Source organism: Eubalaena glacialis, chromosome 2, assembly GCF_028564815.1.
Source record: "Eubalaena glacialis isolate mEubGla1 chromosome 2, mEubGla1.1.hap2.+ XY, whole genome shotgun sequence".
Classification (NCBI taxonomy): Eukaryota; Metazoa; Chordata; class Mammalia; order Artiodactyla; family Balaenidae; genus Eubalaena; species Eubalaena glacialis.
This window is the reverse complement of record NC_083717.1, coordinates 192502230-192526547: the sequence shown is the minus strand read 5'-3', so window position 1 is coordinate 192526547 and position 24318 is coordinate 192502230. Positions and strand designations below refer to the sequence as shown.

The 24318-nt window shown below is 56.9% G+C and overlaps 1 protein-coding gene across 1 annotated transcript in view; it reads right to left on the bottom strand.

Moving 5' to 3' along the window:
- Nucleotides 1-10561: 10561 nt before the first annotated feature.
- Nucleotides 10562-24318, bottom strand: part of DYNC1H1 (dynein cytoplasmic 1 heavy chain 1) — a 67735-nt gene continuing 53978 nt past the window's right edge. Inside the window, exons 53-78 of the mRNA XM_061181265.1 lie at nt 23809-23926; nt 23511-23726; nt 22568-22780; nt 22309-22436; nt 20044-20197; nt 19255-19401; nt 19009-19159; nt 18602-18855; nt 18391-18525; nt 18182-18276; nt 17833-18007; nt 17572-17647; nt 16709-16869; nt 16468-16579; nt 16307-16367; nt 16089-16212; nt 15848-15961; nt 15227-15397; nt 14898-15115; nt 14706-14809; nt 13008-13219; nt 12424-12577; nt 11741-11883; nt 11426-11594; nt 11090-11217; nt 10562-10921 (exon numbers count right to left, since the gene is read on the bottom strand). Of these exons, the coding sequence (XP_061037248.1) occupies nt 10793-10921; nt 11090-11217; nt 11426-11594; nt 11741-11883; nt 12424-12577; nt 13008-13219; nt 14706-14809; nt 14898-15115; nt 15227-15397; nt 15848-15961; nt 16089-16212; nt 16307-16367; nt 16468-16579; nt 16709-16869; nt 17572-17647; nt 17833-18007; nt 18182-18276; nt 18391-18525; nt 18602-18855; nt 19009-19159; nt 19255-19401; nt 20044-20197; nt 22309-22436; nt 22568-22780; nt 23511-23726; nt 23809-23926 (3862 nt within the window). The 3' untranslated portion in view covers nt 10562-10792. The remainder of the gene's footprint in view (nt 10922-11089; nt 11218-11425; nt 11595-11740; nt 11884-12423; nt 12578-13007; nt 13220-14705; nt 14810-14897; nt 15116-15226; nt 15398-15847; nt 15962-16088; nt 16213-16306; nt 16368-16467; nt 16580-16708; nt 16870-17571; nt 17648-17832; nt 18008-18181; nt 18277-18390; nt 18526-18601; nt 18856-19008; nt 19160-19254; nt 19402-20043; nt 20198-22308; nt 22437-22567; nt 22781-23510; nt 23727-23808; nt 23927-24318) is intronic.

Sequence of the window (24318 nt, the reverse complement as noted above, 5' to 3'; positions counted from 1 at the left end):
GACTTCCTTGGTGGTCCAGTGGTTAAGGTGCGACTAACGTTCAATCCCTAGTCGGGGAGCTAAGATCCCACATGCCTTGTGGCCAAAAAACCAAAACATAAAACAGAAGCAGTGTTGTAACAAATTCAAGAAAGACTTTAAAAAATAAATAAATAAAATAAAATGTACTTTTCCAGCGGCTGGGTGCCCTTTGAGCCTGATTCCCTTGGGTGGTGCTTTGCATGGAGTTGGATGTTTCAGTGACATGTTCATCTCGGAGCAGCCAGTGAAATAATAAACCAGCACAGAGAGCAGTGTGCTAATCCCTCTCACATCCATGATGGGCTCCTCAACGGCTCACCCATTTTACTGATAGGGAGACTGAGGCTGGAGAAGCTACTTTATTTTTTCAATTATTTATTTATATTGAAATATAGTTGATTTTGAAGTATAGCTGATTTACAATGTTCTGTTAGTTTCAGGTGTACAGCAAAGTGATTCAGTTATACATACATATATATCAGATTCTTTTCCCTTGTAGGTTATTACAAAATATTGAGTATAGTTCCCTGTGTTATACAGTCGGTCCTTGTTTATCTATTTTATATATAGTAGTGTGTATCTGTTATATTCTGAACTCCTAATTTATCCTTCCCTGCTTCCCCTTTGATAACCATAAGTTTGTTTTCTATGTCTGTGGGTCTGTTTCTGTTTTGTATGTAAGTCAGGAGAAGCTACTTTATTTATTTATTGGCCTCACTGTGCGGCTTGTGAGATCTTAGTTCCCAGACCAGGGATTGAACCCCGGGCCCCGGCAGTGAGAGCGCTGAGTCCTAACCACTGGACAGCCAGGGGATTTCCTGGAAAAGCTACTTTAGACGTCTGAAGTCGTGCAGCTGGGTTAGTAGCAGGCATGGGTTTTGGACCCAGGAGGTCTGGTCCCAGGGCCATCAGCTATTCAGCCTCCAGGAGACTCTTTGTGGTTTCTGGCTTGGAGGTCTTACAGGATGGTGGAGCCGCTCTAGCCACAGTGAAAGGAGGGGTGTGTCGTGGGGGGAGAGCATTTGGTTTGGGACATGCAGAGTGAGAGGTCTCTGTGGAGCACACGTGCGTGATTCATCCAGGAAGCATCACTGAGCACCGCTGTGTGCTCTGCACCGGGCCAGGCCTGGGGGACACAGCTGTGGACACAGCAGCAAAAAGCCCAGGCGATGGAGTGAGCTGGCTGAAGGGGCTGCGGATCCCGGGCACAGAGGAGGAGGATACAGAGAACGTTAGAGAGAGACGAGAACCAGGGAGAAAGCGCAGCCTGTGTGTGTGAGAGCGAGAGGAACGGCAGCTGAGCGTGGGGGAGGTTAGCCCACGGGAGACACGGGGCCTCTAGGACGGCCTCACACACACTCTGGTGTGTGTACCGGGCAGACGCTGGGCGGGCAGGGGGCACTCAGGGGTAGAGCTTAACGGACACGACTGGCAGGTAGCAATTTGGTGGCTCTCAGGACAGAGTGGTGACTTCTAAACTCTTCCATAGGAGATGTGCAAACAAACAACAGATCTTCTAACATCTCCAGCTTCCAAGCAGGAGCCTTTGTAGACACAAGTGCAGCCCACCTGGAGTTGTCACCTGGGGTAGGTTGTGACCTCGGCAGAGGGCCCCGAACTGCGGAGGGTGGTGGACCGGGAGAGAGCAGCGCAGCCCCGTGGGGTAAAGGAGCGGGGACGGGGCGCTGCAAAGAGGCCAGAGGAGAGAAGGTACAAGGTCAACCGGCTGAGACGGGCCCGGGGGGCCGAGAGCCACCTTCTGGGGGTGGAGGGGAGGGCGTGGGGTAGGGGTGAGGAAGGGGCTGGGGGCCTCCCCAAGGCCCACTTTGACCTTGGCTAGGAAGAAGGGTCCAGAAGGAGAGGCCAGGAAGAATTACTGGGTTTGTGTAACCTGGTGGCTTCGAGCATGGTTTCAAAGAATTCTCCAGTAAATCTGCATGATAAGGGCTTTTAAAAGTAACCTGTGAGGGTGGAGAGTGTGGGTTGGCTGTTATGCGCTCTGCCTGAGAAGCTGCTGGGCCGGGTGGGCGGGGCTTTGAGGGGGGGGTCCTGAGACCTGGCACCTTGGGGCCCAGGACATCCCAGGGTGGCGTTGTGTGTGCCTGTGTGTCTCTGTGTGTGTGTGTCTTTGTGTGTCTCTGTGTGTGTCTGTGTGTGTCCCTGTGTGTCTGTGTCTCCGTGTGTGTGTCTGTGTGTCTCTGTGTGTGCGTGTGTGTGTCTCTGTGTATGTGTGTCTGTGTGTGTGTGTCTCTGTGTGTGTGTGTGCGTGTCTGTGTCTTTGTGTCTGTGTGTTTGTCTCTGCCTGTGTGTGTGTCTCTGTGTGTATTTGTGTGTGTGTCTGCGTGTCTCCATGTGTGTGTCTGTGTGTGTGTCTCGGAACAGAGTGCAGTCACATGGCAGGAACTAGGACCGGCTTCTGGCCTTAGCTCTGTACCTCAGGGCGAATCAGATGTTCTTGGCCTCAGTTTCCCCAGCTGTAAACTGCTGGACACCCTCAGACCACCTGCAAGCTTCCATCTATTAACTGAATTCCTCCTGGCATCAGAGAAATGATACAAGACCTACGCAGAGGGACTTCACTTACTTAACTTCATTTACTTATTGTATATCGTGTAATGGTTTTTTTGTTTTTTTGGCTTCACTGCGGGGTATGAGGGGTCTTAGTTCCCCCACCAGGGATCAAACCCGCGCCCCCTGCAGTGGGGGTGCGGAGTCTTAACCACTGGACCACCAGGGAAGCCCTAATAGCTTTTTTTTTTTTTTTAAAGAGATTATGCATTCATCAAAGTAACAGTGCTACCTTTTAAATTTTTATTTATTTATTTATTTTATTTTTGGCTGTGTTGGGTCTTCGCTTCTGTGCTAGGGCTTTCTCTAGTTGCGGCAAGCGGGGGCCACTCTTCATCGCGGTGCGCGGGCCTCTCACTATCGCGGCCTCTCTTGTTGCGGAGCACAGGCTCCAGACGCGCAGGCTCAGTAGTTGTGGCTCACGGGCCTAGTTGCTCCACGGCATGTGGGATCCTCCCAGACCAGGGCTCGAACCCGTGTCCCCTGCGTTGGCAGGCAGATTCTCAACCACTGCGCCACCAGGGAAGCCCCCTAATAGCTTTTTTTAACCATGTGTATGAAATGCCTTTTCATGAAAAGGTCTCTAAGAAATCCTTTACCCTGGTGCCCATCAGCCAGTCCCTGGCCTGCACCCCAGGCAGGGGGGCGGGGAATGGGGAGAAAGGGGGGTCAGCTTCCTCTACTTGTTATAATTTCACTTTTTGGCACTTTTATCTAACCTAGGCCTAGAGAGAGTACTAAGTAACTCCCAGGGTGTGTTCCTTTGGAAATCAAAATTAATTCGGTTTGGGCCTGTCAGAAGGACATGGGAGCCAACTGAACAAGTTCCAGCCAAAGTCGGAACAACATAAATGATGTAGTATTTATTATAACCCAAGTATAAAGTAAATGAGTCCGTACTGATATGAGTGAATGACTGAATAAGTCAATAAATGGGAGAAAAATCACCCAGGCCGAGGAATTTATGGAACTTCTCCCTCCGGGGGCGTCATCCTAACTCCCCACGCCTGAGTGGAGGCTGCGCGGAGAGACTTCTTCCCAAAGAGGACGGGGTGGAGAGGGAGGCGAGGGAAGGTCACTGTACAGTGGAGAAGGCTGCGGGGCATGGCCGCAGCCCGGCGACGGACACGTCAGGGTGACAGCACCTGCTGTGATGCCCTCGTGATGAGAAGGCGCCTCACTTCTGTCATCCTCCCCACACCCGTAACCCAGTGTGTTCACGAGGAGAGCATCAGTAAATCCCAACCGAGGGACAGCCTCGCAAAGCTGTCAAGGTCATCAAAAGCAGGGGAGGTCTGAGACACAGCCAAGAGGAGCCTAAGGACATGTGAACTAAATGCGACGTGGCGTCCTGGATGGGATCCTGGGACAGAAAAACGATTTGGGGGGAAAATTAGTAATATCTGAATATATGGATTTCAGTTGATACTAAAAAAAAAAAAATAGATTTTTGGGTTTTGCTGGGAACTTTTCTAGCCTTTAAAATGCTAATGCATATGGTGCTTTAGGGTCTGGTTTGTAGCATTTCCTGTTTCTGCCTCAGAACTGGTGTTCCAAGGAGCCCGGTTTGGGGAAGCCTGAGTCGACCATGTGTGGCGCACACAGTGGCGGGTGGTGCGTGTTTGTAACAGACGTGTTTCCCACAGAGCCTAGGGCACCAACCCCTGGGATTCCGGAGGAAAGCAAGTGACATGAAACAGCAAGGAGGTGTGTAGTCTCTTTTCTCATGAATTCGCGTTGTGATCTGTCTTGTTTTGTTTTCAGTGGATGTTCTCTCTCTGCTCTTCTTGGGGTGCGTGGTTTTTTTAAAAAAAAATTGTCAAATGTTTTTAACGACCTTGTGCTTCTCAGGGAAAGCTGAGTTTGTCAACTTGGGCAAATCCGTCCCCAGTCTGGGCTTACATTTCTCATCTGCTGAAAAACAAACCAAAGCGGAGAGGACAGGTGAGCTGGATGAGTGGCCCCCCACTCTGCTCCAACGTTCTAGAACTTTCTGTGTCAATGAATGTGTGACTTTCCCCGTGAGCTTCTATAAGACCGGGCATCCGGGTGCGAAGGGGCTTTCCCCAAATCGAGGCACTGGTTGTGTGCTGCCTCCCCATGCCGCCAGCTGCTTGTGGGTTTCCTTTTAGTTAAAAACATTTATTTAGAAAATGCCCTAGATTTGTCTTACTGAGCTATAACTCACAGAGCGAATAGCTCTGACTTTTGACAACCGTACCAGGGCACTGGAGACAGAACAGCTCCACGGCTCCAGGAAGCTCCCCCTGCCCTACTGTGGTCAGCCCTCCCCCACCCCTGGCAACCACTGACCTGTGCTTTGTCCCCGTGAGCTTGACGTTTTGCAGTTAAGTGAAAGGTCCATCACCGGCCCCGAGCCATGGCTGGTCTGTGGAGCGGCCAACCCAGCTGCATCCAGGCAGCGTTCCGCGAGACCAGCACCAGGGCCGGATTCCAGAAGAGGCAGAGAAACATGCTCTGTCGCCTCAGGGTACTCCCTCCCCCCTTGGCGGGGTGGGGACACAGTGGGGAGGGGTGGAGGCCCATAGCAGACCCCGTGTCCGGAGAGCAGGAACCCTTGCCCAGGACCCCACCCCTCCTTGGAATCCTTGGAATTAGTCTTCTCAGCGGTTCTTCTCAGCGGTGTCACCTTTTCATTCTTCCCCAACTAGAGATGTTCAATTTCCTGTCCTTTGAGAGTCTGTCTTTTGATTAAGAACAAGAGTTGCTTTTCCTGGCAGCCTGGTGTTAGAGGGGAAGGTTCTAGAATATTGGATGCGAGCCCTGGGTTCTTCCCAGGGACCCTGAGCAAGGCCTGGCCCCTGTGTGGGCCTCAGCTGCTGCATCTGTAAAGGAAGGGTTTGGGGTGGATGATCTAGAATCTTCCACCATCTTCTGGCTTTGGGTCCAGAACACGTGCCAGGTGCTGTGTAGAATGGGTGGGTCCTTCCTGGTCCTTCGTGGTGCGGTGGTGGGTGGTTGAATCCAGCTGCCGAGTCTGTCTCCTCTCCGCATTGCTGGTTCCAGTTTCCCCGCTTCCAGTGGCCCAGGTTTGCATTTTAGTCCCGCAAGCCGCACCTGCGAAGGGGTCCCCCGCCTGTGTGCAAGCTCCCAGGAGATGCCTCTCCTTGTCACCACCCACCCCGCAGGGCCACCGTCCACAAGTGTCCGCATGGCAGGAACTGCTGGCCTGGGCGGTGGGCCCCTCGTTCCTTGCCTTTGAACATGAATCTGCTGTCTGCCCCCCTTCGTAGAAAGGATCGTTCAAACCTTTTATTTTTTCCAGGCCAATCACAAGAGGAATCACCTGGACTTTGCTGAAGTATCTGGAGAGAGGTATGTCGCCGAACGAGCCGGCAGCTGCTCCTGTCTTTAGGGAAAGTTGGGAACCCCCTGAAATCCAAGTTTCCAGAGGCCAGCCAAGGGCAACCTTGCAGGCAGACCTTTCTAAGGACAGTGGTCTCGGGCCTGTGCTGTGAACTCCTCTCTGGCCAGGGGTGTTGCTATATTTTAGAAAAAACTTCACTTGGATATTTAAGTTGATTGTTTTTTTCCCCTTTCCAATTTTTTTTAAGAATAAAAAGACTCAAAGTAGTTTGCCTGAGATTGACAAGAACAATAGGTTTGCAATTAGTCAACCTCAAAATGAATCAGTCAAATTAAATTCACTCCCGCTAATCTCTCGCAGGTGCAGTTAACCCTGGCCTCGTGGTGGTTTAAGACACCAGGTGTCGCTGAAGAACAGGGCGGGCGTCCTGCTACGTCGTTCTACCCCAAAGCAGTGAGTAGAGGACCTGGCCAGGTGTTTCTCAGTTTGCGAGAACTGATGCTGTCAGTTTATTGCAGTGTGAGACACCCCCCCCTCCACCCCTGCCCTCCAGCAGCCAACATACACCCAATCTGGGCCCTGGGGCCTCGGGGCCTGGCAGGGACACTCACTGCTCTGCCGGGGGGTGGGTGTCACTAGAACGGGTGTCCACTACATGAATTCCAACAATTCTGACCAGTGTCTTTTCTTTCTTTTTTTTTTTTTTTAAATAATTTTTATTGGAGTATGGCTGCTTTACAATGTTGTGTTCTGAGCAGTTTCTGAATCTGGAATGATTTCGGCTGCCTCTAGATTAAGGTGTTTGTATTCATTTTTGCCTTCTGGAATGAGTGACAGTGTCGGCTCTCCAAAGGGGAAATGAGCCCTCTTGGGAGTTTTCACTACCCAAGGGAAAGGACTCCACGGGGTCCCTGCTGACTCGGGCCTCGGGTCCCTCTGTGGGTGACTGAGGCCGCAGGTCAGCGGGGAGGGAGGTGCGCACACGTCTGGCCATGTGGATGGACCTGATTGTTTGCCAGTCCTCACGGCCGGGCCGTCTGGAAGGAGGCCTCAGCACCGCACAGGGTCGCCCACGGTGATGAGCCGCGGGCACTTGGGCCTGCTCTCTGCAGGCCTTTCCAGCCAGAGCCCCTCAGTCCAGAGCACTGGCACGGGAGGAAAAGAAAGAAGAGCAACAGGTAGGAAAGTCTGGTGCGAGGTGGCGGGTGAGGAGGGTCGGAAAGCTCCGAAGCCCCCTTGGCTGGCGGTGGTAGAGGTGGGGACATTTGGCTGCCCTGGGGGGGGCGTCTCCTGCCGCTGCTGTTCAGACCCGCTGCGCATGCGGCCGGCCTTTGAGAACAACCTCGGACACCTTGCAAACAGTGTTTGGACTTAGAGACTCATTTCCGCCTCCTTCGGCCGCCTGGGACGGCTCTGTGTGCCGGGGACCGAGGCTCCACGGCCCGGCCGCGGCCTGTTTGTGCAGGCCGATCAGGGAGCTGGGGCGGCCTGAGTGTGGCCCTCACCAGGGTCATGGCGCCTGCTCTTTGGAGGAGCCGCTGGGAGGAAATGAGCTCAGACCCCTGGTGGTGGGCAGGGTGGAGCCAACACTGGGATGAGGGCTTTAAATGATGGGGCTCAGGCTGAGCCCCCGGCAGTGGTGAACCCTTGGGCTTTCTGGGGGCTGTGGCATACTTATCGAATGCATTAAAAAAAAAAATTTATTTATTTGGCTGCACCGGGTCTTAGTTGTGGCACGCGGGATGTTTAGTTGCGGCATGCGTGCGGGATCTAGTTCCCTGACCAGGGGTCGAACCCGGGCCCCCCTGCACTGGGAGTGCAGAGTTTTAACTGCTGGACCACCAGGGAAGTCCCTATCGAATGCATTTTTAACGATTTATTTGCAGGGCCGATCATGCAAAATTTGCCAAGGTCAGTGATGGAAGAAATAATTTAGGCATGTAAGGGGTGTGCTCTACTTGACTCCACTGCTAGAAATTGCTAACTGGCTCAGAAATCCTTTTGTCATCGGTTTTTAGATCTTTATGATGCCGATTCAGAAGATCTCCCTGGTCACTCCTCCTGTAGTTTCAACGACTGCTCTCTGGGCAGTGTGAACTGTGACGTGCCTTTGCACACGCTCAAGTCCACGAGTCCAGGGGAGGTGGGCTCAGAAGACCCCCTCTCGGCGAACGTTCCAGTCCTGGCCCTGACGGCCGCCAGTTGGGCCCCCGCACCCCCGGAGGCCAGTGATGTGGACGTGCAGCCAGCAGAGGCCAGCGGCCTGGAGGTGCAGGGGCGGACGGCCAGGCTCCCAGGACCCCTGGAGGACTCGGAGATGGCGGAGGAGGACTGGGGACCCCACGAAGTCAGCAGACACCAGGGCAGAGCCAGAGCATCACGGCCGCCACCTAGACTCGGGACCGAGAGGGACAGGGGGCCCAAGCTCTCACTCTCCAAGAGGAAACTGGAACTTTTACTTGCAGAGCCTGAGAAAAATAAGAGAAAGAAGCAGTACGTGGCCTAGACCAAGGTGAGCGGGGTGGGCAGGGTCACCTGGGAGCGGGTGTGATGCGTGACAGGCCAGGGCCTCAGCGGTCAGAGCAACGCTGACTAACATAAAGAGCTTCCGTGAAACCTGTGGCCCCTTTATGTCTTTTTTTAAGGTTTAAACAATAGAAATGTATTGTCACAGTTTCGGGATCTAATAGTCCGAGAGGAAGGTGTTTGTTAGTAGTTTACATCCTAAATAATGTCTCTGGGCCCCACTACTTCGCCTACAAATGGGTTTCCAGTTCAGGAAAGGCCCCGCCTCCCCTGAATTCCAGAGAATTTCCTTACTTTTGCTAAACATTTATGTATTTTTTAAGCCTTGACTCGGGGCGGTAGGGGCCCACTGCTCTCTGGCTGACCTGTCTCCCGTTGGGCCCTTACGCCCCCAGAGCTCTTCACACGCAGCCGTCCCCGGGGGGCTCGGGCTTTCGGGATTGATGAGAGTTTCGTCAGGATAGTGAAAACAGATGGGCCGCTGCCCCTGGCCTGAGAAGACTCCCTCTGCCCTGTCCCATCCTTTCTCTGTCCCGTCTCCTCTCCTGAGCAGGGTGTCCTGATGGGGTAACATCTGAAAGAACGGGTGGCGGAGGCTCGTTCCTTTTTCTGTCTCACTGAGCCTTTTTTATTGGTTTGTTTTTATTATTATTTTGGCTGCGTCGGGTCTTCGTTGCTGTGCGTGGGCTTTCTCTAGTTGCAGCGAGTGGGGGCTACTCTTCGTTGCGGTGCGCGGGCTTCTCTTGTTGCAGAGCATGGGCTCTAGGTGCGCGGGCTTCAGTAGTTGTGGCTTGTGGGCTCAGTAGTTGTGGCTCGTAGGCTCAGTAGTTGTGGCTCATAGGCTCAGTAGCTGTGGCTCGCGGGCTCTAGAGCGCAGGCTCAGTAGTTGTGGTGCACGGGCTTAGTTGCTCTGCAGCATGTGGGATCTTCCCGGACCAGGGATGGACCCCGTGTCCCCTGCGTTGGCAGGCGGATTCTTAACCACTGCGCCACCAGGGAAGCCCCTGGTCCCCCTTTCTGCCGGCTCTGCCCACTGTCTAGCCTGAACCCCCGATGGCAGGTGAGGGGTGGTCTGATGTGGGGTCCCTCTTCGGGCCCCACGGACGGAACTTCCGTGGTGCTGAGGCTGGGGGGCAGGAAGTAGGGGCCCCGGGGAACCCCCATGGGGAGCCTCAGTCCTGGGCCTGCAGTGCCCTGCCCCCACCCCCAGGACACACGGGGACGAGGGTCTGGCAGTTGGAGTGGCTCCTGCTCCTGCCCTGCCCTGTGTTCCCCCCCTGCCAGGCCTTCAGGGTTTCTAGGATGGCATTCCTTCCCCTGTGCCCTGGAATCCCTGCCCGGCACCACCCAGCACCTGTGCTCGAGACCCTTCCCCGTAAATGGGGTGGGGGGGGGCGTGGAAGGGTAAGGCGGGGCCAGGCACCCACGGTGGGCCTCCCAGGGCTCTCCCGGGCATTAGCGGCGCTCGGGCGAGAGCCTGCGGCACCGTTAAATACTCCCAGTGACTGAAGCCAAGCTAAAAAGCCTCATTTATTGGTTCAGAGAAAAACATGTAAAATGGGCCCCAACCTTCAGTCCGATACCGCTCTGGACTCCCTCAGGCCACCCAGGGACCCCCGAGTGCCCGTCCGGAGCCGGGTGGGAGGCGGCTCCGGCTCTGAGGCTCCAGGCCGCTCCGCGGAGGCCGCTGGGGCTGGGAGGGTGTGGGCAGGGCCGGGGCGTCCAGTCGGGCCTCAGGCCGTGACCGCGCTCGGGCCGAGCTTGGCTCACAGGCAGCCCGCGGCAGGACGGCCGGGGTCACGGCGGGGCCTGCGCCGGCGACCCAGCGCCCCAGGAGCTCTCGCGAGGCCCCGCACAGGCCAGAAACCTGCTTCGCAGGACAGCACGCCCGTCTCTTCCAGCCGCCACCCCAGGGTCGTGGGAACGAAGGCGCCAGGGAGGAGGCGGGACGAGGGCGTCCACCTGGGCCACGGGGTCCCGGTGACGGGACATGGGCCACGGCGCCAGCCCCACGCCCCGGGAGCGCCAGCGCTCTCCTAGGAACGGGGCTGCCTCTGTGTTGTGAAGGCTCCAGGGTGTCCACAGGAGCCGGAGCTGAGACAAGAGGCCGGAGCCGGCTCATGCTTAGTGTTTTATTTCATAAAACAAGCCACGCTTCGGCCCTCAAAACCACGTCCCTGGGTCCCTCCCGTTTCCGCCTCCCAGCCGGTCTGGCTCCTTTCGGCTTCTTCCAGCCTCACACCAACAACTTTCCTTTGACAAGTCCGTACCTTGCACACATCCTAATAATGAATGAACGTTAAATATTAGTTTTACTGTTACAGAAAGGGGCGCTAGAAAAGGCGAGTCTCACTCGGTGCAGAGAACGGCAACGCCGCGCTCGTAGAAGCTGCGCGGGTCCTCCTTGGTCGCGATCTCGAAGTCCACGGTGAAGATGAGGTCTGCTCGGGTGAAGTTCAGGTAGACGGGAAGGGTCACCTGCGAGGAAAGGGGGCTCTGGGTCAGGGGCTCCACGCGAGAGGGAAAGGACGGTTCCTCCTGCGACGCAGGGACTCGCGGCTGGAAGAGGGCGGGGACGTCGCCCTGGCGCCCGGTGGGCGTCCTCAGAGTCTCCCTGACCCCAGAGGACGGGAAGGAGCCACTCACCACGTTAGCCTTTCTCTCTGCGTTTGTCTGCTTGAGCCAGCGCAGCTGCGTCAGGGGGAGGACGGTGGAGATGGCGTTGGAGAGCGAGAGCTTGTTGTTGCTGCACATGGCCCCCTGGAGCTTCAACCCTGGGGTCGGGGGGGCGGGCGGTCAGGACCCCCCGAGGGGAGCACAAGCTGCGCGGCCACGGGCCTGGGCTCTAACCTAACACGTTCGCGTGGGAACCACCAGCAGGCGGCCCGCGAGGGGGCGATGGCCGAGCGGCAGGCCCGGGGACGGGGCAGGGGAACCTGAGCGAGAAGAGAAGCCCGGCCGGCCGGAGCGGCCCCCACTCACCCGTGACCCCAAAGCTGCAGGCGTCCAGCGTGGTGCTCTGCGAGGTGGTGACGTTCACCTCCAGGCAGAGCTCCTCCAGGGACCAGCTGTTGGCCTGGGCCACGTACTGCCTGGTGGCAGTGATGTACGCCTCGGGCACAAACAGGCCGCCCAGGCACACGTGGATGTTCTGTGGGAAGAAGCAGCCCCAGCTGAGAGCCGGCCCCACTGGGCCCCTGAGCGCCAGCACCCGGGCCAGCTGCCGACCCTCCCCGGGGACCCTCCCCGGGACCTTCCCCAGGGACCCTCCCCCGGCTCCTCAAGCGCGGCCGCCACCTTTAGCTCCTTGGCGCCACCAGAGGCAGCCGCCAGCGAGATGCTCTGCAGCTGTTTGATCCTCTCACTGAAGTCGGAGACCCACTGGATGACGGTCATGCCGGCGGGCACTGTGTAGTGGGACCAGCTCCGGGGCAGAATTCCTGCAAGCGAGGAGCCCCGGCCTGGCGTCAGTGCCGACGGTTCCCGCGGCGCAGGTGGGCGCATGGCTGGGTGCTGGCAGGTGTGCCTCTGCGTGCAGGCTCTGCTGCTTCCCCTCCCTGGTGCACCTCACGCCCTGCACGGGCCACCGTCCCCGCCACGCCTGCCCCGCGCCCAGTCCGGGTGACCCACAGGACGCGTCTGGAGAAGCACGACCGCCCCGAGGAACCACAGCTGCAAACCCCGCCGCGGGCGGCTCGGCGGTACTGCCAGTCGAGGCTCTCGGGGCCCACGGAAACCCCGGGGGTCCCTGTGCCTTTGGACCCCAGCACCCCGCCCTGCTTTCCCCCGTCCTAGTCCTCCCTAAAGACTGCAGAAGCGAGTAAAGATTTTGTTCAGTGTTCAGTGAACCAGCATAAAGGGAAAACAAATTCTCAGGCGTTTCTAAGCCTGCTCCCAGGTGCGGGCATCGAGCTGCCCTGAGGGAAGTCTGGGCGAGGCCCGGCCGGGAGCACCGGCACCCAGCGGCACCGCAGGCGCACCTTTCACCAGCTCGTTGATGAGTGTGCGCAGGTAGTTGGTCTGCTTCTTCTTGCCCTCGCACACCTGCACGACGTCAGCAAGATCCTGGCGGACGTCCTGGAGTAGCTTAGCGCCCATCTTCACCTCTCTCTCAAAGAATCTGAACAGAGGATCCTAAAGGTGTTGGAAAAGAAGGCCAGAGTGAAGGAGGGGAGGGAGTTTGGGAAGAGGTCTTCTCTCCAGCAGAAAACAGAACCAGAAGTAACTCAGCCTCAGGGAGCCCCGGTTTCATAGCCCTCCCCGTGTTATTCACAGTGTCACCCCAGCTCGACCTTGCGCTAGACCTCGCGTGAAGCTGTGGGCCTGCCTGACGGATGGCAGCTCTGGACAATTCCGTAAAGAAGGAGAACGGCTGCCGCCGCTTCCTTGGGAGTCATTTACCTCCTCGTGGAAGACGGACCACCTTCACCCTAGGGTGCTCCCTCCGGCCCAGCCCAGGTGCGCGTGCGCTCCGAGGCGACACTGAGCTCGGCTCGACCCGCCTGGTCCCACTTGCTAGGACCACCCCAAGCCCAAGGATGCGGCGGGGGGAAGGCCCAGCCACCTTGATGTTCTCCACCGTGCGTTTGAGGTGGCTCAGCGTCTGGGGAATGAGGTGCAGCCAGTTGGATGCGGTGGTGTGCAGCGTCCGCATCCAGGCGGGGCGCCCGTCGGACGTGGCGTCCGGCCTCGTCTTCTTCTCCGTCTCCGCGTAGGCCAGGTCGTCCTCGTCCTCCAGCATCTGCATCTTCAGCATTTTACTGATCATGTCCACGCCTGGGCCGCAGGGAGAGAGTGCACAGCAGGAGAGCAGAGGGAAAGGGACTTGAAGGTAAAGGCCGCACAATGCATTTGTTTACACAGGTGTAACTGTGCGCCCTGCAAGGTACCACGCGGGCACCTGTCCTAAAGCACGGAGGACGGCCTGGCCAGAAAGGTAAGGTGGCAACGACAGAAGGAACAGCACCACCAGGTCAGGTCCCGACTGCTGGGGCTGCTCCAGTGGCCGAGTGCAAACACCAGAGGCCTCTCCCAGGCTCGTGCATCCACTGTCGTCAGGGGGTGGGCTCTGGGGCGCGCCGGCGCCAGGCGGGGAGGCCACCTGGGCTGCTGACGCGTGACCACTTCGGCTGGGACTGCGCTGAGCCATGTGGCGGCCTCCCGCAGGCTCTGGACTCTGCCTGCGGGTCCCTGACCCGGGCGGGGCGCTCCAAGTCCAGTTCCCGAGCAGTGCTATCACCTGGAGGACAGGGCTCAGCGTCCCCAAGCCAGGCCCCTGGGCTCACACCTCCCGGCCTCCACGTGGGCCACACCACCTGGGGCACTGTCAGCTCTGGCGTGACACGGGGCTCAGAGAACAGTCACTACAGTGTTGAGGGCGACCCAGCGCCGGTCCCAGCAGGCAGCACCGGTGTTAACCCGCTAAGTGATCTCAATACACGCTGCCGTACGAGACAAGGCCCAGCACCACCCCCCCGCCCCGAGACCTGCCCAGCACCCAGGCCTCAAGCCCTCCTCTGCTTCCCTGCTGGCCAGCCCGACCTCCCTCTTGGTCACCTGTGGGGCCTGCCACCCCCCGCCTCCCCAGCAAGAGGCACGCGTTCGGGGTCGTCATCAGTCAGAGCAGGCCCCACAGCTAGGAGTTCTTCTCATTACAGAGCTGAACCGCAGGCCTGAGGTGAACTGTTGGGGTCTGTCCTATCAACCAGGGTGTGAGTTTGGGCAAATCACCCATCTTCTGGGCCTGTTTCCCATAAAGAGAAGTCTGGCTCAGAGAAGCAGTTCTCAAACCTGAGAGTCTCAGCCACCGGGGGGCTTATCAAAACAGATGCCGCGCCCCAGCAAGCCCAGTTCTGATTCCCCGGCGTGGGGCCCGAGGACCTGCAAGTCTAAATTTGCAGGGGAGGCTGAAGTTGTTGGTCTGGGGACCACACTTTGAGAACCACTGGGTTAGATGATTTCTTGAATAGTCTTGAAGTTCTAAAAAAGTGTATTCCAAAAAGAGACTAAAAGATTTAAAATGTCACTTAATGCCAAGAGTTTAAAAAAACTGAACAGGAGAAAAAATGAAATTACTTCTGAATCTAAGACAAAAACCTAAATGCAATTTCCCGACTCCACGTACGCAGCTATCGAGCCTTTTCCCCGGAACGGAGCCCGTACTGCAGGGAAGACACCGGCGGGAGCAGATGATTTTCCCTGCCTCCCCGGGAGTGGAGGAAGGGAGGTGTGGTCTGGGGGAGGAGGAGAGCTGGGCACCCACCCTGGGTGGTGAGGAGGACCTTCTCAGCGTTGTTGGGCAGGCCCAGCCAGGAGGGGGTCTGGGTGTCGGGGAGCAGCTCCACCCACTGCACGAACTCCTCTCGCCTGGAAAAGCAGCGCGCCGTTAGCACCGTTACACGCGGGCCGGACGCGCCCGGTGCCTCCCCTGTGGGTCCCGGGGGCGGGCGCCCACCTGATGCCGTCTGGCATCTGGATGTCTTTGTGCCCGTCGACCTTGCAGGCCAGCTTAAATTCACTGTCGAAGCTCCTGGTGGTGAACAGACGCTCCAGGAAAGTGTTGAGCAGCCGCTGGTCGAATTCGTTGTCCACCCGCCCGCCGTAGATGGACTGTGCCATCAGGGTCTTGAGCGCCGACCAGGGGATCTTGTCTGGAGAGATGTTCTGCCTTCCCTGGGGGGGCGGGGAGAGGCTGATCACGGGGGTGGAGGCTCCTCCCTCACGCTCACGGCAGGCAGCCACCTGTACACGAGTCCCCCCTCTCACGGCACAGCCCACACTTGCCTTGGCCGTGTCGTCCAGCCACGTGTCCACCGTGTCGCAGGCCGACCGCAGGTCAGACTCCCCGAATTCATACTTCTTCGACCACCCCAGGGGTGCGTATCGTAAGCGTTCTTGGATGATGGCGTGGAACCAGGCCAGCAGGAAGTACAAGCGAGCACGCTCGTTGGGAGACTAGGCAGGGAAGTTAGCAAGGAGAGCATCACCAGAACGCAGCCCCCTCTCTATCTAAGAAAATAGTGCCGATCCTGTCAGAATCAAAGTCTTAAAAAGAGCTTTCCACGTACTAACGTTGGAACCACTGTGATCTTAGTAATTAACATGAATGTTGTTGTTAGGAGAAAACTACGCCAACTTTTCTATTAATAAAGATGTACTCCCAACTACGCTGTTAGGATAAGCTATTTAGCCAACAGAAAATTACATAGGAGAGAACAAGTTTCTAAAAATGGTAGAAAAGGTGGATTAAGGCACAAAAGGAAACAGCACTTAAGAAACACAGAACCGACACACCACTCCTGCCACAGCGCTCTCCTGCCCGCGAGCCGAGCCCCGGTCTCCCTCGGTGCCCGGACGTCTGCGCGGCTGCTACACCCCAGCTCGCCTCCGAGCCCCCGAGCTCACCTTGCATATCCGAGACACGGGGATGCTGCTGAACGTCCTCAGCATGTTGGCCTTCACGCCCGGGGGCGGCTCGAACACGAAGATGCGGCCCGCTCGGAGCAGGTTCACGGGCACCTGAGCAAGACATGGCACCGGTGACCGCGGCTTCCACGTGCGTTTCAGCTCACACACACGTGCACACGGACACAGAGGTGCCAAACCAGCGCCTCGCACGCCGCCTCGCACCCTCCGCGCCACCCACCTTGGGGTTGATCTCCATGGTGAGGAAGAGCCTGAAGCAGGCGTGCGGCTGCAGGGAGTGCAGCTTCTTCTCCAGCTGCATCAGCCAGCCCGGGGCCAGGTGCACGTTTTTCAGCATCACCCACCTGCAGGCGGGGGGGAGGCCGCAGTCACACCTCACCGCTCCGGCCTGAAGTCTTGGGCACTTGGGCCTTGTAAAGCAAAACCAAACAAGCCTACCTGCCCGACTTCACGGCTGTATTTATCGCCTTGTCTGCTTGGTTAAAGCCTTCTGCCGAGCCTGGTACCAGGAAGCTTAGTGTCAGCACGCGGACTTGGACTCAAGGCCCACCCCCCTTGAAGTCTGGGGTGCCCCCGTGGGGCTGACCAAGCCCCCTTACCGATGGCAATGGACGTGATCTGTGTGTTCTGCTCGGCGGCGAGGTCCTCCACGTGCCCGCTGGCATCGTAGCCGGGCACAGAGCACATTAGGACAGGGGTGTTTGGCTTTACCTGCAGATCAGGAAGTCGGAATTGGGTGAGAGAGCATCCCACCCGACAGCGCACCTGTCGCGGGAGGAGAGCCCTGTGGAGGGGCTCGTGAAAACGGGCCGGTTCAGAGTCCGCGGGGCCAGAGCGTACCTCCGTGTCCACGATGTGGGTCAGGTCGAGTGGCTGCTCCATGATGGACATGAAGGAATCCCCGAGGTTTGTGGAGACAAACATGTGAGCCATGGCCAGCAGGCGGTCGGGGCGGAAGGCCTGAATCAAGAGCAGCCGGTGGATGGCTTGCCCGATGGGAGCTGAAACGAGGCCATGAGAAGGGCTGGGGGTTGGTGACAGCACAGACTTGGAGATGTTCTCCCGCCTGGACTGCTCTTGCCACCAGCTCTCGCTCTGCAAACACTCAGTGTCCGAGACTCAGCTCAAACACCCCAGACGCCACGACACCCGCTCTGTCCTCTCTGCCTGAGAACTGCCACCACCTCCACGCTGTCACTGAGCCCTCTGGGAAGAGCTGTGACAAGACCTGCGCCCGGGTCTGTGGGTGATGAACGGTTACTGATTCTAAATGACTGACTACATCGCACCCATCTGTGGAGAACCCTGAAGATTCTCAGGAATGTCTAAGATCACAGACACCCCATAGCCCACGACTGAGCTGCAGCCACGCTGGACACCACCCTTTTCTTCCTCCCCATCGTGGGGCCTGTCTGGTCCAGAGCCTCGCATAACACGCTCGAAACCGGCCGGTTTCCCCCAGATGCTGGGAAAGGACCTTCTGATCTATTTCTCTTTTGGTCTTTAAGCATGAGTTGCAGCAGGAATTGGGAGTTTTTGCCTTCTCACGCCTCAGCCGTCTCCTAAGTTTTAACACTGAAATACTTATCTCAGGAATCAGTGGCTTTTTATCTTTGGGGAGCGTCCCTGCATTCGAGCAGCAAAGCCCAATTTTACACTCCGGTCCGGAATGAAAACAACGGGGGAGGCCTCGTGGGGCTTACTTGCAGGGCTTTCCTCGCTCCAGAGGTATGGCACCGTCTGCTCTGGGGAGCTGCTGTCCAGCCAGATGCCAAATTGCTGTGGGGACAACAGTGGAAGTGTCGCCATGGAGCAGAGCCCACCTCTGGGCAGAGAGGTTGGGACCAACGTGTCAGATGTTTGACGTGAGAAAACACCACACAACGCTCTGGGTTTTACACGACACGCGCGACTCCCTGGGAGTAAGGCAAGCTTCCCCCTGGGAACGTTCACAAGACGCTTACCTCGTCTGCCTGAACCTTCGCAATCAGATCCTTAAACGCGGGCAGGCAGCTCAGCCTCACCACCGCCTCGGCCTGCTCCACCGTCAGACCCTGGATCTTGGGCGTCGAGCCAGCGTTCAGGACGATCTCCTTCCCCCTCAGGAAGTGCTGGAATTCGGCATCGTAGGTGGGCTCCCTGGGAAGGGGGCAACAGTCAGCTGGGGTCTCTCAGATTCACTTATACTGTCACTAAAAGAGCAATAATGGCTTAAAGAAGGAAAAAAACCTCATCCCATCAGAAAATGCTAGTAGGCAGGCTGCAAGATGATGACGTTCTCTGGTGGAAAGTGAGGCGGGGCAGCCGACTTACCCGATGGTGCCCTTCAGTTTGATTCTTGCCAGCAGCATGGCGAAGGTGATGTGGTCCTGGTGCAGCATGCCTCGAGCTACCCGGTTAAACGCCACCTGGAACCGAATGCAGGAAGCACTGCCGATCCTGGAGAACTACTCCCGAGCCCCCCACTACACGCACGCACGCACACACGCACCCACCCCGGGACCGCCGGGCGCGCGCCGTACCTGGAAGAGGTCCTTGGTGATGATGGAGAGGCGCTGCGTGTGGTCGGTGACGCCCTTCAGGTTCGGGTTCTCGTACAGGACGTTGTGGTAGATGTCCAGGAAGAACTGCAGGGAGTACTGGTACAGGAAGTGTATCTGGAAGTGGCGGAGGTGGCTGTTAGCGCCTGTGCACGCGGGGCGGGAGCCCCCGGCCAGGCGCGGCCCTGCTCACCTGCTTCAGCGACTCCATGGTGAAGTAGATGCTGCTGCAGGCGGTGGACAGCGGCAGGTACTGCTGGGACACGGTCTCCACCTCCTGCATCACAATGTCCGTCTCCTCCACTTTCCTCGTCACCTCGGCGGCCTCTTTCTTGAGGTTCTCCAGGGTCGTTATGATCGTGTCGTCATCCAAAATGCGCCCTTTCACCTCATTCAGAGCTTGTAGCAGAGACTTTTCTAGCTGACGTAAGCGCAGCTGAAATTCCCCTTAAATGATGAGAACATCCAGAGTTCACTACAGGACTTACGTTCTTTCCGAGGAGCGCTCTGCGATGCGTCCGACACAAGCCTGGCGCACCCTCGTCCTGTGAAAGTTCAGGCCCCCGACCTGCACCGAGAACTATGGATCCAGAGACATACCTTGGAGTTTAAGAAGATCGGAACGTTTTTCATCCACGTCAGGTCTTTCTGCCTTGAGAACTTCATTGAGACACTGGCTCTGCAAACTGCTACGGGTGACGGTGAAGTTGACGAAAGTAACCCGGGAACAGAGATCAGGTGGGAACTCGACCTGCCAAAAGGGGCGACAGAGCAGGCAGCTGTGCTACACATCCGTGGCCTCGCCTAAGGCCGCCCCGTCTGCACGGAGGAGGGCCCGCCCCTTACCGTGGGGTCCCGGGTAGACAGGAAGATGACGAAGGACGGCGACAGGTCTATGTCCTGGTCGCCGAGGGTGATCAGCACCCTGCCCCCCGTTCGCCGGACTTCACGGTTCAAAACTGGATTCAGGACTGGGTCGTAGCTCTCCACGTCCTGCGTGTGTGTATGTGAGGTGTTATGGACAGGGAGAGTTTTACAGTGTTCACTTTCACCCATATAACTGACTTCCTACTCCAGATAAATACGTCTCCCCAGAAGCCACCCAGCTATTTAGACCCGTGCTGCCCAACACATGGCCACTAGGCACGTGTCGCTACTTAAACAAAATTAAAAGTTCAGTTCCTCGTCACGCTGGCCCGTGAAGCGCTCAACGGTGGGGCCACCGTGCAGTTCAGCACAGGCTAAAGAACGTTGCCGTCACTGTCCCAGTGGACGGGGACGATCAAGACCAACTGGAATTTTAAGTGCAAACACTGCTTCTCTTGGATTTTTTATAGATCTCAGAGCTTTAGCCTTGCTTTTTTTTTTTTTGGCCACGCCGCTCGGCTTGTGAGATCTTAGTTCCCTGACCAGATGTTGAACCCGGACCCTCGGCAGTGAAAGTGCCGAGTCCTAACCACTGGACCATCGGGTAATCCCCTAACCTTGCTTTCATATCAAATGACGTCTTGCAAAGTTCAAAAAGTAGCACGTATTATGTGATTCACATCAAACTGCATTTGCAAAAACCTAAATGCAGCCCTAAGGGCCGTCCCTCTGGGAAGCCGGGTCTGCAGCGCTGAGAGGCACACGAACCTGGACCAGAAGGGGGTTGCCGAACCTCAGCGCGCTCTCCAGGTTCTTCCTGAAGGCGTCGTCCAGGAAGCTGGTCCGTGTGATCTTCCGGTCCTTATACTCATTCATGATGAACTCTGTGGCCTGTCCTGAGGGGTCGATGATCAGCGGATACCTGAGGACGGGCCCCAGAGAAGTAGGTTACAGGTCCAGAGGAAGCACAAGGACGTGGTAGGCAGAGCCCGACAAGATGGCGGGAAGGCTGTCCCACACTCAGCTGTGGGTTCCAGGTTTATCGGCAGAGACCTCCGTGACCTAAGGCTTAATACTAAAATCATCTTTTTGAAGAACTTCTATGATGGGGAGGTAACTAAACCACAGACTCTGCTAAGAAGGGCTGTAGTTAAAGCTTCTTTTCTTTCTGGGACAGACAGATGTTTCTCTAAGAAGTCCGAGCATACTGCACTAGGATGACTGTTTTCTGTAGAATTTACTGCTGCCCCTCTCAGGGCCAGCTCCTGGAGGGCAGGTATCAACACCACTGCTGCTGCAGCCCCACGAGCTGACGGCTGTGAAGAGTTTACGCTGCCCAGGACCCTCTTCACTCAATGCTCATGATAACCCTACAAGGTAGGTGTTATCCTCACGTCCATTTCACAAAGGAGGAAAAAGGGGCACAGAGAGGCGAACATCATTTGTCCAGGGTCACACAGCCGCTTAACAAAAAAATTTTAAAAACATAATACACACACGTGATTGTACAAAATTCAGAAGCTACAAAAGGGCAAGTGGTGAGAACCGCCCCTCCCCCCTCCTCCCTGGTCACCGGTTTCTGGTCCATGTACACAAAGGAGGTTTACGTGTTTACAGACACACGTGTGTCCCCGGGGGAAGCACACCACCCCACACTTGTCGCCTGCCGGAAGCACCCTCACACGCGGGCTCTGGACGAAGGGCCGGGTCTGCAAGGGCCCCCGGCCTCCCACCGGGGGGATGCACGGTGTCCTGTTCACTGGCCCCAACGAGGGGCGTCAGAGGCATTTCCGGGCCTCTGGTAGGACACACTCTGTCCTGTGAACGTTCTGAGATGCGTCATTCTTCACGAGTGCCGGGCTTTGGGACACCCGGAAGCATGCATTTTCCATGTAAGACAAATGCAGCCCCCGCACAGACCCCTCATAGACGCCACAACGGATGGACATTCCCGCCAGCGCCCCCTGGCGAGACCCCGCGCCACTTGTGAGACCTGAGGGTTGGTTCCCCTTTGTGCCCTGGGGACAGTGGCGTACAGCAAGGGCTCAAAGGTTCCAAGATGTGCAGATACGGTTAAACAGGACTCTGGGAATCAGTTTTTTGAAAGAAAGAAAACCCAGGGTGGCTGGGTTTGGGAGCTGCCACAGAGGAGGGTCAGTCCTTGAACTGCACTGTTAGCCCCCGTCGGCTGCAGGCCCGTTCCTCCTCCTACTCTGGCCCCCTCCTTAAACCAAAATCAGGGAGCAGCTTCCCTTAACTCTCTCTCTAGCTAAACACTTCCAATTCTTGTAATATTTTAAGAGACAGTCTGTTTTTTGGCCGCACTGCATGGCTTGGGGGATCTTAGTTCCCCAACCAGGGATCGAACCCACACCCCTGGCAGTGAAAGCACCGAGTCCTAACCACTGGACCGCCGGGGAATTCCCAAGAGGGTCTGTTTTGATTTTTGCCCAATACACAGCCATGCCCATCAATTTCAAAAGGTTACATGAAGCTTCCCTAGTGGTTAAGAATCCGCCTGCCAATGCAGGGGACACAGGTTCGAGCCCTGGTCCGCGAAGATCCCACATGCCGCGGAGCAACTAAGCCCGTGCGCCACAACTACTGAGCCTGCGCTCTAGAGCCCACGAGCCACAACTACTGAGGCCCGTATGCCTGGAGCCTGTGCTCCGCAACAAGAGAAGCCACCTCAATGAGAAGCCCTCACGCCACAACAAAGAGTAGCCCCCGCTCGCCACAACTAGAGAAAGCCCGCGTCAGCAACGAACACCCCATGCAGCCAAAAATAAATAAATAAATAAATTTATATATTAAAAAAAAGGTTACACGAGAACCATTCATTGTAGGACAGTTTGGACAGTCACAACATGAGAAAAAGGGAACCGTGCACAGCCCACCATCAGAGGTGAGCATGCGGACCCTCCCAATGTCCTATTCGCCTCTTCTAAAGGTGTGTTTTGAAAAAAAAATGAAAAGGGGAGCACTGCACACGAAGATGTCTAACCCGTGCCCTTGCTGCGCACAAGCACGTACCTATTGAAGCGTTTCAGCATGATGGCGTTCTCCGTGCACAGGTCGTCTGCAGGTAGGGAGCTGGCCTGCCAGCGGAGACGCTCGTCAGCGTTGGACAGATACTCCGTCCTCGCGATATCTGTGCGGAACTGAGAGGGACAGCAGTTACGGATCCTTTTCTTCAGGACGCAGACAGGCACGGCTTCCCAGTGGAGATGGTGACAGCTTACCGACCCTCATTTTGGCTCCCACCTTTTTGAAATTCCCTGTGGACGGTTACCTGGATGTTGGCTTGCTGTAAGTGATGGGACCAGGTGGTAAACAAGTTCTGGCGCATCTGCTGGTCAAAGTAACCCGCATAAGCAATAAACGCAGCTGACAGGAGACAGTCCCCGGCGATGGTGGACATCTGGTTCTTGAAAGTTTCACTTGTTTTTTCCCATCGTTCCCGTTCAGCAGACAAGCTCTTGAGAAGAGCGGTGCTCCGGTTTACCTAAAAAGAAAACCAAACAGGCTTTATGCTGAACAGTGCAAATCTGTTCCTGCCCACTGTGGGCAGGGTCTGGGAGGGCAGGAGAGACAAGCACACACATGGTTCAGATCCCGAAGGAGGTTGGGACCCAGATCACCCACAACTGAGGACGACACAAGCCTCAGAATCTGAGGGCATACGATGAGTGTAGAGAATTAAGTGTCAGCCTTGAGACTTGTGTGTGAGCAGATATGCGGGCAGGAAGCAGGTGGAAGGAACCTCCAGGGGAAGGTTGACCTGGAGGGAAGAGGCGCCAGAGGCAGGAGGCTAAAGCGCCTATTTTGAGGACCCAGGAGGAGTGTGGGCGAGCGCGACGGGGACCACAGAAGGGACAGGCAGAGGGACGGGAGACCCTCAAGGAGGCCCTCGGTGATGCCACTTATGAAGCCCAAGGCGGGAGAACAAACGGGTTCGGAGCTGGCCGCGGGGGAGGGATCCCCCGGCTTCAGACTGCCCGGCTGGTATCCACCGAACGCCACTCAGTAAACGCACAGGAAACAGTCACCAGGACCCCCGTGGACGTGAAAGAGCTAATTCCCCGGGATGACCGCGGCCCGTGCGGCCCGTGCTGTCGTCTGTTACTCTCAGCGCTTCCCCCGGCGAGGCCGGCGAGGCCGGCACGGTGAAGGACGCCGCGCGGCAGCGTGTCAGGGGGGTGGCAGGAAGCGCGCGCTCGTGACCACCACCCTACCTTGGCTTCGACGGCCGCCAGGTCGGCTTTGATGGCCTGGGCCTCGGAGATGAGGACGGCGTACTCCTCCTTGTAGCGCGCGATGCTGGCCTCCAGGTCGCGGATCATCTGCTCCACCTCGTTGGCCTTCTGCTGGTTGTCCTCGGCGTCGTCCTCCAGCTTCTGCAGCTCGTTGCGCAGCGGCTCCACTCGCTTTAACATGTCGGCGTAGTTCAGCTGCGGAGGGCAGATGGATGGTCTTTAAAAGGGACCGGACACAAGGCCCCCTCACACAGGGCTTCCCAGCCAGGCTGATTACCTGTGCGATGGCCCACTTAACCATAGGCCCGCAGGCCAGGGAGGCCCGATTGACGATTTCGTAATTGTAACTAGGATTGGACATGTAGTTCTTCTTCATCTTCTCCCTTATGGCGTCACTGCAAAAGAGGAATTGTGTTTCTAAGCATGTGCAGGGCAAAAAGTAAAGAAGAGTTTTTAGGAAATGGAAATGTAGAGACTAGAGCCAGCTCCCATCTGTCGCTCCAGGGACCACGGAGGAGGAGCCAGCCCGACCCTAGTTCTCAGGTGACGAGGCCACTGCTGCTGAGAAGGACTCTCACCTTCCCGCCGCTTCCCTGTTCCCCGACAGGAGACAGGCTCAGGGCCAGCTCCGCGCTCGTGGCCACTCGTGGGGATGGAACAGTATTCGGCTCACAGAGCTGAAGGGGTCAGGGGACTACTGTCAGGAACGGGGGGAGGAAATCTGACTGGTCTGAGTGGCCATGGCCTGGAAGGGTGTTTGCGCAACTGAGGAGCTGACGTTACCTTC